Source organism: Lygodium microphyllum, chromosome 4 (genome assembly GCF_053477565.2).
Source record: "Lygodium microphyllum isolate KBCC chromosome 4, Lygodium_microphyllum_v1.1.10, whole genome shotgun sequence".
Lineage (NCBI taxonomy): Eukaryota > Viridiplantae > Streptophyta > Polypodiopsida > Schizaeales > Lygodiaceae > Lygodium > Lygodium microphyllum.
In genome coordinates this window covers 120229397-120248318 of record NC_141138.1, presented here as the reverse complement: position 1 = coordinate 120248318, position 18922 = coordinate 120229397, and the positions used below count along the sequence as shown (strand labels likewise).

At 42.8% G+C, this 18922-nt stretch overlaps 1 protein-coding gene across 1 annotated transcript in view; it reads right to left on the bottom strand.

Annotated features, from left to right (window-relative positions):
- Window positions 1-18922, bottom strand: part of LOC148037542 (protein CONSERVED ONLY IN THE GREEN LINEAGE 160, chloroplastic-like) — a 78652-nt gene that overhangs the window by 15996 nt on the left and 43734 nt on the right. Inside the window, exons 2-4 of the mRNA XM_087676474.1 lie at window positions 10657-10823; window positions 10231-10335; window positions 7897-7953 (exon numbers count right to left, since the gene is read on the bottom strand). Of these exons, the coding sequence (XP_087532600.1) occupies window positions 7897-7953; window positions 10231-10335; window positions 10657-10806 (312 nt within the window). The 5' untranslated portion in view covers window positions 10807-10823. The remainder of the gene's footprint in view (window positions 1-7896; window positions 7954-10230; window positions 10336-10656; window positions 10824-18922) is intronic.

The window sequence follows — 18922 nt, the reverse complement described above, 5'->3', positions numbered from 1 at the left end:
GGGGCTATTTAAGAGGCTAATCAGCAAGTAAACAAAACCTGTAAAGGAGATCAAAGTCTACAATCACAGAGGTCAGTAGTGAGATGCTCCAAAAACAAAACAAAACAAAAATGAAAAGCTAACTAAAGGAACAAGTGCAAAGATGCAAATGTGTATGTGTGTGTGAGTAAATGCAGCGGAAGACTTAAAATGTAGAGACAAAAATCCTATGGGCCCGACTCTAAGAGTGCGAAAAAATGAATGCTAGACTGACCTAGGGTATCCGAAAGGACCTAGAGACATGTTAGTCTAAGAAGGTAGCCACCATCATGTACGTTCAGTAGCAGGGCTCTGCCAAGGGAACGCCTAACGAGGTGGGGAGGAAGGTGAGATAGATACATGAAGTGCAACGGGATCGGAACCTGCAGACCAATCAACCAGTCCCTTAGGGGTAGTGAAAGAGATGGGCTGGTGAGACTGTACACGAGCCACATGTCCAGCAGCAACAACGGGTGCTAAAGGAGCAGATGAAGCAGGAGCCGAAGGCGTAGCCCCACTGTACTGTGGAGTCATAGCGGTCTGCTGAGGCTTTTTAGGTGGAAGACCTTGGGCCTTGGAGTGACACTCCTCGTCCGCATAGCCTGCTCTCTGGCAGTGTATGCAAAACCGGTTTTTCTTAGGGAGTTGCTGCCAGAGAGGTCTTGATTCTTTGGTTTCATCTGAGGAAGAGGAGTCACCCTTTGATTGGCTTACCTTCGCATCTAGCGAGTTCTTGCCACTGGTGGTTTTCCCTCCCGAAGAAGAGGCAACCAACCCCCTCTGCTCTGAATAAGGCTGTGATGAGGATTTCTTGTGGACTTGATCATGCAGCCTTATGAAACGCAAGAACTAGCACTCAAACTCGTAGAAGGTTGGTAATCGAGGTTGGGAGATGATGTGTTGAATGAAATCGAAGTATTTTGCGGGAAACTTATTCAAGAAGAATGTAACCTGATCATCATCTAACTTTGGAGAGCCAGTAGTGGCGAACTCGGCAAGTAACCGCCTATAGTCAGTCAGCTTGACTTTCAAATCATCCCCTTCCTTAAGAGAGAACTCTTGAAGCTTAAAGTCGAGATTAATGCGCTAAGTACGATCACGAGCCGCATAGCGGTCGAGAAGGTGACTCCAATGCTCTGACGCGAGCGGAAAGTGCTGCAACTGAGAGTGAAACTCGGAAAGCAATCCCTGCATCAGCTCAACATTAGTTGTAGCATTTCGGACTCTCCATTGACGGATGTAGTTAGAATGAGCTAGTCGAGGGTCCGGCATCGGCTCTAAACCAATGACGAGGTCCCAAAGACCCTGAGACTCAAGCACTTGTTGCATGAAATTCGACCAAGTAGTGAAATTTAACCCGTTAAAACGTGTCTTATCCGTAAAGGCATTCTTGGCCGTTGCAACAGGAATGGTAGTGCTCGGAGATGGAGTGTGAAGAAGTGTAGTGGAGGTAGGATGGGGGAGTGGAGTACACTTGGGAATGGGCCCCAGAGTGCCCACCAGGCATGCGGGTAGTGTGCAAGGTGAATCCATAAGTAGAGATGGGTTGACTAGGCATGGGCATGGTAGCCACATGAGGAACCGAAGGAGGTGGGATAGAAACATTGGGAGCAAAAGTTGGGAATCCCTGCGTAGGTGTAACCCAAGGAGAGTGTGAAGACGCACCATAAGCTGAGGATGGAAACCCCCGCGTATGAGTGGTCATGGGAGATGTGAAGCTGGGGATAGTGAGGGGAATGCCCATCACAGTCGACCCAGGAGTTATGGGTATGCTCATTTGTTGAAAGGTAAGAGGCACTGTGTTAAAGGGTGGCATTCCCCCTAATGAAGTACCATGGTGCAAAGAGGTAGAGAATGGGGTGGAGAAGGAAAAGGTGCTAGGAGCGGAGATGGAAAACCCAACCCCTACTGTGTATGAAGCAAATGTGGAGTGTAATCCAAGATTTTGGAAAGATTATGAGAGATTATCAAGGTGTGATATAGAAGAGGGTGGATGGGAGGGAAGTGAGAAGTGTGTGTGATATGCTCAAATGAAACAAAAGTTGTAGATGTACCTTAATTCCATCTACTTTGTGAGTCCCCCTCTATTGAAGTTTACATACGCAAAGCCATCCAAATCCTGTACCTCAAAAGAAGAAACAGGCAAGGGTTTTGATTCATGCAACACAAAAGAATTGTACAAGCCTGACATTGGACCTGGCTGAGATGATGAAGATGAATCGCCAGATGTTGCGAATGTCGTATGTCCCCCATGATCAGAGAGGTGGCCAACCTCACCAACCAGTCCGGATGTGGTAGCAAAACTGGTAGGAGGGATGTAAACATCACCGTACTTGTTGTGATAGTACTCCTCAAAGTCCTCCTCTGTCATGTTAGTGAAATCTGGTGAACGTGGAGTGTCATCCTTCTCACGGAGTCCATAATGTCATCTCAAGGCCTCCAATGATGGAGAAGCCTGATAAGACATCATAGGAACAAGAGAAGAAGGTGTCTGGGACATTGTGATTCGGTTACGAGTCGTATTGTGTGCCTCACAGAAAGACTAGCTCTCAACAATATCAGCAGGATACTCTTTACAAGAGCACCGCCTCTGATACCATGTTAAGAAGGCTGCTAGGGTTTGCACTGAGGATACACAGAATGTACGACCACGACAGAAACACAAAGACACAGACACAGACACAGAGGGCAAAACTCAAACCCTAAACGCAAAACTCAAAACTCAAACACAAAAATTCAAACACAAACAGAAGAAGGGAGAGAGAGAACGCAACTCTGAAGTGAATGAATGCTGTAAATGGATGTAAGAGTGTACAGTGTGCTCAAGGGCACAGCAATGTTGGAGTGTGACGACCACCCATGACGGATCCCAAGTCTGTGACCACCAGTCGGAGTGTAGGATTGCTGAATAGTGAATGGCAACAGGCTGGTCACCAAAACGAAGCAGTCTAGAGGCTGGAAACTGGTAAACGCAGCAGTGTACCACCGATCGGGGGCTGGAAACTGTGCACAGGCTGCTGTAAACAGCAGGCTAAAATAGTGTCTGAGAGTGTCAGGGCTTGCAATGCTGAAAACGCAGGCTGTCTGACCCTGGAGATGATGTACAACAGGCTGAACAGCAGTCTGGGACAGTTTTGTAGCAGTCACCAGCACTACAGCAATGGACAGGCTGAAGATGATGTGGCTGCAGTCGATGATGGCTAGACAACAGATGGAGGCGGGGATTGCAGGCTGGAAATTGGGTGCCAACAGCAGCAGAGGGTGTGTGAGCTGGTGTAACCTGCAAACAAGGATGATAGCTGAATGGGGGCAACCTATCTATTTATAGATGTGGAAGGGCGCCCCAAAAATTAGGATTTCCACTAAACTTTCTCGAACCGCTCCCCGTTTTAGGGTTTCCACTAAACTCTCTCGAACCGCTCCCCATTTTAGGGTTTTACTCTAAAAGAGCATTTTTAGTGTGTTTTGGGGCTGTTTAAGAGGCTAATCAACAAGTCATGCATTGGGTGGGATTGATTCCTATGCTAAAAACACTTGCTACTATTTCTTTTTTATTTGTGTATGCATTGATGGTTGCACAAGAAAGATTGATTGTGCTTACAATAGTTAGATCTGATTGTAAATATATAATCAAGATAATAAGAGGAAAGATCCTCTATGCCTCCCCCACAGTTAGACGCAGAACCCTACTCCAAGGGGGATTTTTTTATACCACCATGACGAGGAGCTTTGGACCTCAACCCCGATGAGACGAGAGGTTGCTCAGTGAGGAATCCATTAGGCAAGAGGAGGCGGGAGTGCCAAGGTGGCCATGACCCAAGCGTTCCGCCCATGCCTCCTTCCCATCCCATCACTCTTGAAGGGCTATCCTCAGGCTAGGAACGAAGCACTCTAATAACACCCCTCTCATATAAATCAAGTTGATAGAGTCCATTGTGCAATGTACCAATGACAATGAGGACATTCCCATCACTACAGTCATAAACATGTATCGATTCATATGGAATTCAACCACAAAACCAACACATGCAATGGTTGAAATTGAAAGGAAATTTTTCTTTATGTTTAGCACATATAAGACCTTTTCAAGCATGATGGTTTTTTCATCTACTGCAATAATGGGAATCTAACTAATACCTTGGATTGCATACGAAGCATTATTTGCACATATAACAAATCCCCCCTTTTGTACATTTGCATATGCTACAAACAAGTCACGAAAAGATGTTATGTGCTTAGAAGCTCCGCTATCAAACTGTGCTCTATAATTTTCAGCCATTAAAAGACCATGTTTATGTGAAGAAGGATCATACAAACAACGCATAAAAGAAGCATAAGACTAACCAATGTCCAAGCTTGCTAAATGTGCAATTGCATCCTTTGTATTTACTGAACTTTTGGCAACACTCATGCCTGATTGTTTCTTCTTTTCATTTTCTATCCTCTTTCTTCATTATCCAATAACATGCCCCTTCTTTCTGCAATAATTGTATCTCTATTTCTTAGCACCATCATCCTTGGTGCTTAAAGAGGGATGCCATGACTTGCATTTGATTTGATGGCTAGCTGCACCTGCTTGATAATCCTTGTAGGAATGCTAGGTAGGGGTGGAGTTATGATAAGTCAATTTATGATAGTGATAAGTCTAAGGAGAGATTTGAAAGTTTAAAGGTTCTAAGGTTTAGAGGAAGAAAAGACAATGAATAGAAAGGAAAAACATGAGTTTATGAAAAAGGAAAGAGCCGTTCAGAAAATTGTTGAGAAGGGATAGGCGTGAGGTGCATCCTCTCTACACCCCGAGAGAGAGAGAGAGAGAGAGAGAGAGAGAGAGAGAGGGAATCAGGATTACAGAGACTCTGGATACAATGCCGAGAGGGGGGAGAGAGGAGGCAACTACAATCATCGCCTTCAATCTACTCCTCTTCTTGATCATTATCACAACCTCTTTGACTATCACCATGCCCCCATTTTCATTATCATCCTCGACTTCTTCTTGATCGTAGCCTCCTTTTTTATAATCACCCACTCCTCCTTGACCATCACCAGCCTCATTATCATCATCTTTTGCCCCATCGTCATCTTCTCCATTAATCACTTCCGCTATCATACCTTCAATTGATCCTTTTATACCCCATCATAACCATCATCATCATCTCTCTCTCTCTCTCAAAGATTTGTGAAGTACAATGGTTCGAGTAAGAATTGTGAAATGCTATGGGTGGGGGGAATCAAAGTGGCTGTTGAGCTGAAGTGTAGGAGGATTGGGATCTTTGGCTGGCCTGCAAAGACAAGGAATTCCAAAGATGCAACTATGCACTGAGAAATTTCCAAGTAAGTGTGTCATTGTTTTATCAATTAGTATATAGAAATTTTTCAATTTACCATGTTTAATATTTTTCATCTATGCATTCAAACCTGATTATTCATTTTACGTATTTCATATGAATTGTAAACTTTGTTTGAAATTTTTTTAAAAATGAAAAGTTGAGAAAAACACACGAAACTAGTTGTAAACAAACCTTTGAAAATTCATAAGAAATTATAGGATGAATGTTAGATGGATCTTATATTTCTCTAGTGTTTAGGATATGAAAAGGATTCTCTATAATTTTTCTTAGAACTTTTAGAATCCATTTACTACTTCTAAAAATTGAAAAACTAAGTTTTTTGAGTAAAAATTATACTTTTCAGTATATGAAAATAATGAAAATGGCTTAATATTAGCTGAAAATTTGTGAGTATGGAAAAAAACATAATTCTGATTTTATATGATTTTATCAGACTTTTATAAGTTAATAAAGAATTAAAATCAGATTATTAAGTCAAATTATGCACTTAAACTCTTGAAGCAAAACCATGTAGTTATCTCTTTATTGTGTAGTTGTGTGTTCACACTGGGATTTAAGGGTTACGATAACCTGAAATGGGCTACACACTTTATTATAAAAATTTATTTACTAATAAATAAAAACAAAATACTCTAAATATTTAAAATTTTCATGTGGTTATTTGAAATTTATTTGTGAAAGGCATAAGCAATAGCATGAGGATAAGCATCAGCACTGACAAAGAAGCACTTAAAATCACTTCATTTTAGTTGCTAATTATTATAGTGAAGAGAGGAGGGCCAAAAGAATAAATTATTAAGTAGGGGGAAATTTTTTAGGGTTTAAAAATAGACTTTGTGTGTGAATGTGCGGGAGTGGAAAAGGAGATAGGTTTTATCTTCTTCGTTATTTAGTTTAAGGAATGGAAGGAAAAACATTTTGATCAAGATCTTAAATAAATTAATTGTGAGGGGAGGGGGTTTAAAAAGGGAATTAAGATTTATGGGTTTTTGGACATTAGGCTGATTTCTTTGAATGCTTTTCTTTTCTCTTGAACAAATAAAAGAAATTAAGTTATTAAGGTATAGAAAGAAATTAAAAAGGAATTTAAATGGTGGACTTCTAGATAGCTACAATTTGAAACAAACTTCCTTAAAGTCAAACAAAATACAATTCCTAGATAAAACACCACAAGAATGGCAAGGAGCAAATTATGAGGAGTTGCTCCTGCAAGATGGGGGGGAAAGCCATAGTTAGCCAAGAATTAGAATTCTAGTGTCTATCTAGAGACTCAACCGTGAGTGGAAAGTGATATTTATGGAAACTAAGTTACTTGGTACATACATATTCTACAATGTTAGTTGGGCTACTAGGGTAGTTGATAGCAAAAGCTTGGAAGGTTAGTCAAAGTGAGCAATATTAGTAAGAGATCCCACCTATCTAGTGCAACTACTCTTAGGAGTTGGCTTGAAAACTCAAAGTGAACAAGTGAATAGCAAGAGAGAAGAGAGTGCTAGAATATCACATCCATTATATGAGAATGATATGAAATTGCAATCCCTAAGGTACTAAGTACCACACCAACTGATGGGTGTTCACACAAGGAAAAAATTATCCTCAAGCTAGAAGGTAAAAAGTATCTATGGATAAGGGAGCATTCAAACGAAAACTTAGGAGGAACACGATAAATGTAACAATGGACAATAGCTCCAACTAAGATGGCTGCCAAGAAGGGGTGTGGTTAGCATAGAACAAGGCGCAATCAATTTGCAAACAAGAATGGGGATTACGTGGTGGGCATCCTCTCTATTTATAGATCAGCGGATCCTCCCAAATTAGAGTTTGGCATGTGGGGCAGACACTCTCTAGGAATTTGGAAAGAAACTTTGGTAATAAGCATGTTCTAGGAATTTGGAAAGCAGTCATTTAATGATAACTTTGGTAATAAGTATGTTCTGCGGCTGTAATAAAGAGCTAGTCAGTATACGATGCTGCTTTTAGCTCAAGGCCCCCTCTCAAGCCCAAAATTGGAACCTTATGGGGCTGTAATAAAGAGCTAATTAGTATACAATACCTTTTCTAGCTCAAGGCCCCCTCTCAGGCCCAAAATTGGGACCAGGAAGGGACTGCAGAAAAAGTAGAATTCAGCCCATAATCATCATCCCAAGGTGTTCCAACCCAAAGCAGCCAGCGCATCGGGCCAAGGGCGCACATCAGCTTTTCAAACATGTTGTTACCAGGCAGTTTCAGAAAATAGAGCTGAATGAAACAATCATTCCATTCAAAGAGATCCAGCAAAGACTTGCACCACTCATCTAGATATTTGTATTCGGAATAGTAAAGATTTGGATACGTGAGCCTGAGCAGCAATCACACATGAGCTCATAAACAATCCACTATCCATACACTTCAACCTTGCTTTGAATCTGCAGGTTGCTTGTCGATGTTTAAGAAACTACCACATCATGCTGGAACTGTGAAATTAAAAACATGCAGCTACATTCTCTAAAAAGTGCACATCATATTGGAAGTGAACAAACAAAAAACATACAGCTTCATACTCTAAAAAACCAGCCCTTCTTCGATCATCTCGGGATGTTTGTCTCTCCTGTCAAAGCATACAATGCAAATGTCAGACATTGCAGAATCCTTTTCACAACCAGCTATGTAAACTTCTTCCCAAAACTCACATATAAGTGAATAAAACTCCGGGTTCACTTCATGCATATAGTACAAAGAACTAGATATGTTACTTTACAGAGACACCAGCAGATCCTCAAATTGAATAACAAGTTTTATTTGAGTACACTGTAATAACGCAGTTACAATCACTCAATACTCCAACCAGTCACAGTTAAACTGGAGAAAACAGTGAAATTTCATAACGGCTAGTTTTTCATCGAGTCTTCCTTAAATAACACAGTTACTTGGATACAATTGAGGAGCTACACAGTGACTGTCTTTCATGCATAATGCAAAATCTTCAAATGAAGATTGCGATCAGAAAGGTTAACCACAGTAAGCTGTCTCGCTGCCTGCCCACACTTGCCCCCTCTTTGACACAGTTTCTCAGTGAAAAACCTCATAAAAGACCAAGATGTTGCTATGCTTCACCACACTTGCCTTCTTGAATTCTGTGGCCATGTATTGTACTAAAGATGTGGCACACATGCCATTCTTGACAGAGACACGTGGCCCTCATCTGAATGTGCTCTTTTACATGATACCACATGTGAGCTTCTGTCACGTTCCATGGCTTTCACAATTGCCATGTGTCACCTACCAATACATAGCAATGTTAGGCCAATAGGGGCTTAATGCTGCACCTTCCTTGCTGTCCTGATGACAATCATACAATCTGCATCAAAAATAGAAAAATGCACCTAGTTGTATTTTGTCCCTAATAGCTTTCCAGTTTTACACAGATAATACCTGCACTATTAAAGCCGATACATGAGTAGATAGCACGCATGCTCTATGTGAATGCTTAAAATGCTCAATTATCTACAATCATCACAATCCATTGTACTTTGTGTCTAAGATCAACCATTCCATATGCTTTGCAAATCTTTTCTTGGCACCCATTTCAGATGTTTACCCCCTGAAGGTCTAAGATCGTTGACTCCTCTTATATGGGTTTATTCCCTTCTTGTCTCCCTACTGTCCATTAAAGAATTTAGAAAAAATGTCTAACACCCACAATAGGTTTAGACAGACGAGTTGTGATATTCAAAACATATTTACATGAAGTTAAGGTGAGGGTTTTCCCCTATCTCTTGCTAGGTTTAGTGTTTTCTTTATCAGAAGTACTCAAAACCCTTAGGCAATAAAAGCCTTCTTCAACATCTTTCCTCCATCAAACTTCAACTTGGCATTGCCCTTGTCTCCCTATTCTTGACCTTTGCAACCTGGCCTTATTGACCATTATTGCTTGTTCTACATTTGTTGGATTCTCAAAAGTACCATCAGCTTCATAGCCAACTCTCAGGTGGATGGTGTATGTGTCTTTACATCTGCTAAGATGGTTCATTACAAGATGTCCTTGTTCTTGACAATAGGTGCTAGCTCCAGTCTTCTTTTTTACCAACAAGATTAGTGCACCAAAAGAATTGGAACTCACTCCAATGAGGGTGTTTGGCAACTAGCACACTTTACAGAAGTTTCCCAATAAATTTAGATTTGCGAGCTAACAAGACTATTTGAGCAAGGCACCCTGTAATAATGTAGCTGCATTGGCCTGGTCAAGTTCTCTAGATACAAGCTGGGAGAGGGGATGTTCACTGTCAATGATGATAGGTGGCTGGAGTTCAAAGAATTTTCAAGACAGAGAGAGAAGATGACCCAAGGGACTAGTTCACATGTTGACACTCTACAAACTCTGTACTTTGAGCTCAACACAGTATGTGGAAGGGTTTCGGCCCTCTTCATAGACTCTGCAATACCAAGAGCAGATATGGCTGGTGCTATTCTTGATAGAGATGTGCCAGTGCAAATAGGGCATCTCCCTTTGGCAACATGACACATGATACCTCTTGGGTCCATGCAAACGATCAGGAAGTAAGCCATCCACACATTCTAAGGGCAGGCATGTACAGAGAACACTCCCCAACCAGCTTTAGATGCAATGGACAATTCAAAAGGCCAGGCCAAGACTATTCACAAAGCACTTTAAAGTTGTATGCTGTCTGTGGGCCTTCTTCAAAAACCCTGCTCTTATGCTTTTTCTTTGTGGAATTTTGGTCTCATAGACCTTATAGGACTTAATGTGTCTCTCTCTCCCTTGCTCTCACCCTCCTCCCAACCTGACCCCCCACCAAACAAACAACCCTAGTGGTCCCAAACAGTTCAAAAAGCAAAGAAACAAAGGAGGGGATTCATTCCTTACATCAGCAACAGGTTTTAGATTACTTGGAGCTCCTTCCACACCCAATTCCCATCTTTTGGCCTGGCTTAACTTCAGAAAGCCACTGGTACCATCCTCTTCACTAATCTGAAAGTTTAGTAACATGCATCAAATGCACATTATGAGATTTTAGAGCAGATAACAGTATAAGCTATCAGAGCTAATATCATCATACAGCAAAAACCCAACCCTACTTTTGATATCACTCTCTAACTTTTGATGTCCAAATCTGAGTCAGTGTCACTGCACACCTTTTTTACTCAGAAACTTTAAAGGGAAGCCTTCCCCGTAAATTAAACAGAATTAGGCTTCAATCTCTTTCCTACTTAAATTTGAGAATGAATCTATCCAATATAAAGCACAACTCTGTATGCTTCTTAGAGAAATCTATGTTGTTTTTAGTTTCACCTTCTGGAGTTCAGCAAGCCTTTCCCTGACTTGAGTAAGATCCTCTTCATTTACATTAAGAACTTCCTTCCTCCACAGCATATCCGATGCTTTCGAAACAAAATCGATATTAGAACGGCGAGCTTGCAAAAAGGATTCAAAGAACTCCATAGCTGAAAGACGATTTTCTGTCCAAATGCCCCCAAACCGAAAAAAAAACTTAGTCACTGAAGAAACTGAAATACTGAACTAGTTTTTGCAGCAAAAACGGTAAATAAAGAAAGCAGGAATGAAAAAGCTTGTAGCATCTGCTAAGCACAACATCCACAAGGCAGGTTGAAAATGTCCATTGATGAGACTGTTTTATTGCTGCTATGTGGGAAGTCCATCATCCTCAAAAGGCTAGGGGTTCAGAGGTACATAAACACAAATGTGTTGACCTAAAAATGCATTATATGCTAATTAGCCATATTAAACAGCCCCAAAGCAAGCTTAAGTAATTAAATTACAAAACTTTCATTTAAAGAAATGTGTTCCTAGAGAGTATCTGTGTCCCATAACCTAAATCCTAATTTGGGAGGACCCAGCCATCTATAAATTCACAGGCTGCCACCACTCATCCTTAAATCTCATTTTTGCAGATTGTTGGTGCCTAAACTCTGTTCTCTACAAACTGCATAGAGAATATCTCCATTCAATTGCTGTCCACTGCTGTTTGCTGTTGGCGCCAGCTTCTAGAGACTCCCCAACTGTTGGCAATTGCTGTTTACTGCTGTCTAGACATTGTGATCGGCTGGTGACCTCATTTCCACTGCTGTTGCTGTCCAGCTGATGCCAACCTGTCCACATCATCATTTACTGTGTTTACTGCTGTACGGCCAGCAACAGCCTGTGTTTTCACACTGCAGCCTGTTGCCTGCCCTTAACACATCATCAGCTACTGCATTTTGCTGTTTACTGCCTGCACCTGCCTGCCACATCATCAGCTGATTAAAGTTCTGTTTATTTCTTCTTTCAACTACTTGTCTCTGACACTGATCCAGCCTTCACAAAGCTACATTTGCTGCTATCAAACATCTTCAGAGACTGTCTGCTGCATTTCAAGATCTGTTAGAGTACAACACACTCTTCTACTCATTCCCTCTGCCCCAATCCTTGAGACACAGGAGCTAGAGGTTCAATATTCACCTTGCATAGTGTGTTTGTTGCATTGTGCATTGTATTTATTCATTATTCAAATTTATTCATCTTCTGTGTTCATTGACTTTGTGTTACCCTAACCATAACTCTGTTTCTTTATTAGTTTGTGCATTTGCCGTACGATTGCGATTGTATTCTGTAGTCAAGCATTTTTTAACATGGTATTAGACATAGAGATAGGGAACTTCCATTTCGGCACTTGGGAACGGATTAACGCGTTCCGGGAGGTCTAAGCCCAAGAAATGCTAGCAGAACATTCCAGCCCATTCCTGCCCGTTCCGCCCTGTTCCTTGGCCGTTCCTTGTTTGGAATGGTTGTTCCAACAGTGGGGCATTTTTTTTTAAATGTCATTCCTGTCCGCCTCAACTCCCACCTGCCCGACTATCGCCCTGTCGTGACTCTCACCTGTCATGGCTCGTCCTGACTATCGCCTCACGAGTCACACCCTGCTTGCCTGGCCCAACTCCCGCAAGGACTCGCGCCTACCTGGCCCGGCTCCCGCTTGTGATCAAGTGAGGACTCTCTCTCTCTCATGCGAACTTCAAATTCCAGAATCCAGATTAGTCTTGACTCTTCACTCCTTGAGGCTTGCCCCAAATTTAAGGGTGATTGAAGATTCAATAGGGATTTGCAATTTTGCCCCAATTTAAAGCATCTATGATTCAAGCTACAATCTCCCCCGAATTTGAGGCAATTTGGATCGGTTGTTGGCAATTGCCCCAAAATTTGGGCCTTTCTCAACAAGGATTGAGGCCCAAATTTGGCTGCAATGTCCCCAAATTTGGAGCATTGGGATCCCGGGATTTGAAAGAGTCCCCCAAATTTGGGGCATTTTGAATTAGTCATTACCCAAAATTTGGAAGCTGAAAATACACCAAATTTTGAGGCATTTTCAGCAAGGAAATGCAGATTGGAATGCCCCAAATTTGTGGCATTTTCAATAAAAGGAATGCAGGCTGAAGTAGTACCAAAGTTCGGGCATTTTTAGCAAACATTCAACACATGCATGTTGAAATTTTGGCTGCAAATTTCTGCAATTTCATTGAACTTTACTGATTATTTGTCACTTTTGTGAGAGCAGAGGATCGAGGTACAGCCAGATTCAGTAGACAGTGTGAGAGTGAGAGAGACAGAGTTGAAGCACGACACCCAAGAGAATAGACTGAATGAGTGTAATCTGAAAGTACAAAGTACAACCCTTAAACCTTAGGGTTGTAGGGGGGTGTTCACACCTGACACACACTAAGTGCCCAAATATGTGTAACATAAGCACATAAGTACATACAATAATAAGACCATAAGTCTGGGGGAAAAAACCTCTCCTACCGAGAGTAAAAAGTGCCCCAGTGTCCTACTGATCACCGACACTCCCATATGAGCGTAGGCGTAAGTAAGGCGTGAGTAAAATACCCAACAAACCCCCCTGAAGTGAAGAGTGATCAAGAGTACAAGGATCATCCGCCACCAAAGGATATCAAATTTAAAGCATCGCGAAATGCTTCAAATTTGTCACGAGGAAGAGCTTTGGTGAAGATGTCTGCCACATTACTGGTGGTAGGACAATAGACAAGGCTGATATCACCTGCTTGTAGCCTCTCTCTGACAAAGTGATAGTGAATCTCAATGTGTTTCGTGCGAGCATGAAACACTGGGTTCCGTGCCACTACAATGGCACTCTGACTGTCAGTGAACAATGGAGTAGGCTCAGTAACAGATACATCCAAATCAGCTAGCAAGCGTCTAAGCCATACGCATTCAACTGTGGTGGTGAAAGCTGCCTTGTATTCAGCTTCACATGACGATGTGGCAACAGTGAATTGTTTCTTGCTAAGCCAAGAAATGCAAGAAGTGCCAAGAAAGAAACAATTGCCACTAGTAGAGTGACGTGTATCATAATCACCAGCCCAATTAGAATCACTGTAAGCATGTAAATGCAGTGGTTCCCCCCTTGGCATAAAGCAACCCAAGAGAACGAGTACCATGCAAGTAGCGAAAAACACACTTGACAGCTTGCCAATGTGACATACGTGGCTGATGCATATACCTGCTCAAAGCTAAAACTGCAAACTGTATGTCCGGCCTAGTATTGCATAGATAGATAAGACATCCAACTGCAAGAGCATATGTATGTATATCAAACAAATCACTGTCATCATGTAATGACAGTTTCAGTCCAGGTTCCATGGGAGTAGTAACTGGCTTGCAATCCTGTAAGCCAAATTTCTCAAGAAACTGCCCAATATACCGTGACTGTGATAACCCAATACCTCGAGCATTATGTATGAACTGGATGCCCAAGTAGTAATGCAAAACTCCCAAGTCAGACATGTCAAAAGTTTGCTGCAAATTTTGTTTGAATGCTGAAATCTGATCAGCATGTGTTCCAGTGAGCAAAAGGTCATCAACATAAAGACATAAAATCAGCATAGATCCCCCTTCTTTACATACGTAAAGGGTAGACTCAGATGAGCTGTTTAGAAACCCCTGACCAAGCAAGAAAGCATCTATCTTTTCATACCAAGCTCTAGGAGCTTGTTTTAAACCATATAGTGCCTTTTTGAGCTTGCATACCAAATGTTCTGAGCCTTCAACTGCAAAACCAATGGGCTGCTGTACATAAACTTCCTCCTGAAGTTCCCCATGTAAAAATGCAGTCTTGATATCTAGCTGATGGACTGTCCAACCATAATGTGCAGCCAAAGCAATCATAGACCTGATGGTCTTCATACGGGAAGTAGGAGCAAATGTCTCCTCATAATCAATGCCCTTTTTCTGTGCGTAGCCTTTAGCTACCAGCCGTGCCTTGTATTTATCAATGGATCCATCTGCTTTTCTTTTCAATTTGTAGACCCATTTTCTTCCAATGGCTTTCTTCCCAAATGGCAAGGACACCAAATCCCAAGTTTGATTCTTAGTAATAGAATCTAATTCAGCTTACATGGCTGCCATCGAATGCACATTGTGTTATGCATCCTCATAACATTCAGGCTCTTCACTATCAAAAGTACTTGCTGCCATAATAAACTCCACAGTATGTGCTGAATCATGCAAACGAGTTTGCCTTCTAGTACGACCAGCCATGGGTGCATCCAAAGGACTATCTTGCATAGTCTGCAAATACCATCTAGGTAGTTGTCTAGCATCCTGGCTGTGTGCAAGCTCTTGCTGAATTTCTGTTTCAGCATGATGCTGAATATTCCGATCAGCCAATGGCTGAATTTCTGCACTTTTCATAGGAGCAGCTGGCTGAACATTAGGTTCATTTTGTGAACCTCCAGCTGATTCACCAAAAGTAATGGGCAGCAGCCCTTCAAAAACATCACAGGCAGCCTGATATGTGTCCAAACCAACCAAGGATAATTCTGATTTTTCATCAAAAACAACATCCCTGCTGACAAAAACCTTCTTAGTAACGGGATCATAGAGTCTGTAGCCTTTGCTCTCATTGCTATATCCCATAAAAATGCACTTAACAGCCTTGTTGTCCAATTTTCTTCTAAGTACCTGTGGAATATGGGCATAGGCAAGACACCCAAAGGTACGAAAGTGACCAACCGAAGGTTTACGGCTGTTCCAAGCCTCAAATGGTGTGATGGTCTTCAAGACTTTGGTAGGGCATCTATTCAAAATATGGCAAGCACACATGACTGCTTCCATCCAAAAACTATGGGGCAAGCTCTTTGCCTTCAGCATACATCGGGCCATCTCCATGAGTGACCGATTTTTCCTCTCTGCTACCCCATTCTGCTGTGGAGTATAAGCTGTAGTATACTGATGTACTATGCCCTTCTGCTGCAAAAAAGAATTCAGCATAGAGGACATGTATTCCCCCCCTCGGTCCGAACGGAGAGTCTTAATGTGGCATCCAGATTGGTTTTCAACAAGTGCACTGAAAGCCAAAAATGCATCATACACTTCTGACTTCTTTTTCAAACAATAGACCCAGCAAAAACGTGTGAAGTCATCAATGAATGTCACAAAATAATAACAACCACCCAATGACATGGTCTGCATAGGCCCACAAACATCTAAATGCACCAACTGCAATCTGGTTGTTGCTCTCTATTCCAGGCACAAACAAAGCATCCTGCAGGCGGAGAATAGAGCCATCAATGGCTGTGAGCTGAATCTCCCCAATACCATGAACAGGGTATGATGCATTATTGGCACACTGTACCGATTTTCCAACGAGAGGTGCACTAACTGAAGCAAACAAATCTCTGCGAGATGTGATATGTCTAGAAGCACCACTGTCAAAGAACCAAGTGTCATCATCCTCTGTAGAGCTAAGTGCTCTATCGGCCCAAGAGATGTCATAACTGCAAGTGTAAAAACAATAGTCCATGTCCACAACAAAGGACGCGGACTCACTAGCAGTGGAAGGAGTAGTAGAAACAGACATTCCTGACTCCTTCTTCTTCTCTTTGGCAATGCGCTTTCTGCACTCAGTGATATAGTGGTCGGGCTTCTTACAATAATGACATTTTCCTTTCTTTGCTTGCGTCCCCCCTTGTGACTGATTCTGCGATGTGCCCGAAGTGCCAGAACTCTGTGGAGCATTTTTCACCTTGCTGTTCTTGCCTTTCTGTCTTGCCACAAAAGCCTGCTCAAAGACTATAGCATCCACACCACTATTTTTCCGTGTTTGCTCCTCCTCTAGAAGCAAGCTAACCAGCTGAATAAAAGTGAGTGGGTGCTCAGCAATCCTCATGGTGAGGTTCAATGCAGTATGAAAAGACAAGTACGAAGGAGGTAAGGAATTCAAGGTCGTGGATATCAACTGTGCATCCGAAAAATACTCATCTACATTCATGAGCTGCTCCCTCAAGTCCTGAATCTTGTTTAAGTGATCCTGCATAGAATCACCTTCATGCATCTTCAGAGTTTCCAACTCTTTCTTCAAAAAAGAGATCCGAGTCTCATTCTTTCCTGCAAACATATGCTCCAAAGTCAACCATGCATCTCGTGAAGAAGATGCCGAACGGATATGAGGTATGATGGACCGCTGAACTGCCAGAGCAATCAGCGACAAGGCCTGTGCATCACGGGTATCCCAAGCTTTTTGAGCTGCAGTTCTGGGTGGAAGTTGCTGAAGTGGAGCGGGCTGAGGTCCCCGTTGTCCACGTGCGCCTTGGGGAGGAGGAGTAACGGGAGCTACAACTCCCGGTCGAGTTTCCTCTCCACTGACATAATCCCATAAATTCTTGGCCACTAATACATTCTTCATCATGAATGACCAAAGGGAATAGTTGTTTCCGTCCAGTCTGCCTTCCTTGGATACATACATAAAGACATCACCTCCCTGATTTGCCATGATGACAAATTTCCAAAGACAAAATGAGCAATGTCAAAGCAGTATTAACTGGAAATCTGCAAATTTCCAGAAATTGCAGCAAATACGTTTCTGCAATTAATGTGCAAGGGCGTACTCTGTCAGAAAACTGTCTTTTACTGCACGCTTCCCAAGGTGCAAACAGTGCAATGCAACACTGTTATGTCAAAATCCCCAAAATTTTTGCCAAAATTTCTGTCAAAGACAGTCTTTTTGTGACTGTATCAGCAGTCCAAATGCAACTGTCTTCCAAATACACAAAAGCCCCAAAATTTCTGACGATCCGGTCCAGAAATTTGCATGAATTTTTTCCCTGCACTTGTTCTGTGCTTGCCGCATGTGAACCTCCGCTTCCAGAACTGTGTTCTGGGCTGAAATTTAAAAAAAATTGTTGAAAATTTTACCTGATGTCGTCGTCAAACGAGCAGGCTGCACGTGGTGGGCAGGACGTTGACTGGCAGGCGCAGGACAGTCGTCGCAGTGGTTTCGTGGACAGGATGTGGACAGGGCAAGCGACGTGGACAGGGCAGTCGACGTGGACAGGGCAGGCGACGGGCTGTTGACGTGAAGATTTAAAACAGCGGCAGGTGGGCAAGCGGGCTGTCGGTGGTCAAACGGGCGTCGTCTGACGAGGACTGCGCTGTCGAACAGCGCACGAGCTGCTGACATTACAAGGCGACTGTAGGCAGTCGTTCTCAGGCACAGACAGCGTGACTAATGGGCTGCACGATCCAAGCGGTGTCACAGCAAGACTGGTGGCTGACGTGGCGTGCTACAAACGGACACTCCAGCAAAGGCCATGCATAGAGAAACAGCGCCAGGGCGCGTGCAGGTACGGGTAGCGTCGGGACTGTTGGAGCTGCACGCTGACTGTTGGAGCTGCGCGCAGGGCAGAGGAGTCGTCAGGGTAGGTCTAGAGCTGGCGACTCGGGGGCAAAACTGGCGGGGACTCCTGGCTGCTAACTGAGGACCGCTCTAATACCAAATGTGAGAGCAGAGGATCAAGGTACAACCAGATTCAGTAGACAGTGTGAGAGTGAGAGAGACAGAGTTGAAGCACGACACCCAAGAGAATAGACTGAATGAGTGTAATCTGAAAGCACAAAGTATAACCCTTAAACCTTAGGGTTGTAGGGGGGTGTTCACACCCGACACACACTAAGTGCCCAAATGTGTGTAACATAAGCACATAAGTACATACGATAATAAGACCATAAGTCTGGGGGAAAAAACCTCTCCTACCGAGAGTAAAAAGTGCCCCAGTGTCCTACTGATCACCGACACTCCCATATGAGCGTAGGCGTAAGTAAGGCGTGAGTAAAATACCCAACAACTTTTATATAGATGGCAGCATTGGCATCTATGGGATCTTCATCATCCTCAGCAGGTACTTCGTCAATAACAGGACGAAGTCGAAGCACTACTTGATCATGGTGGGATGAGGTAGATGCACGGGTGCCATTGAGAGGTGGAGGGGCTCGCCCTTGGAAATGCAACCTTTGCTCTTATGCTCACACTAGTGGGGATGATAAAGTGAGAGCCCATCTTCTACATGAGGAGGGGAAAGAGGTGCATTTTTGCACCAATGTATCAATTGAGAAAAGGCAAGAGTTACTTGACCGCATAGCCACTTCTATGGGGAAATCACATGCCAAGAGATGCCAAATATAGCAATGGATCCAACAACATGGACTCCAAGGCCAACAAGGCATGGTGCTTCATGCAAAAGATCACCAGGATTAGTGGCTATGCAAC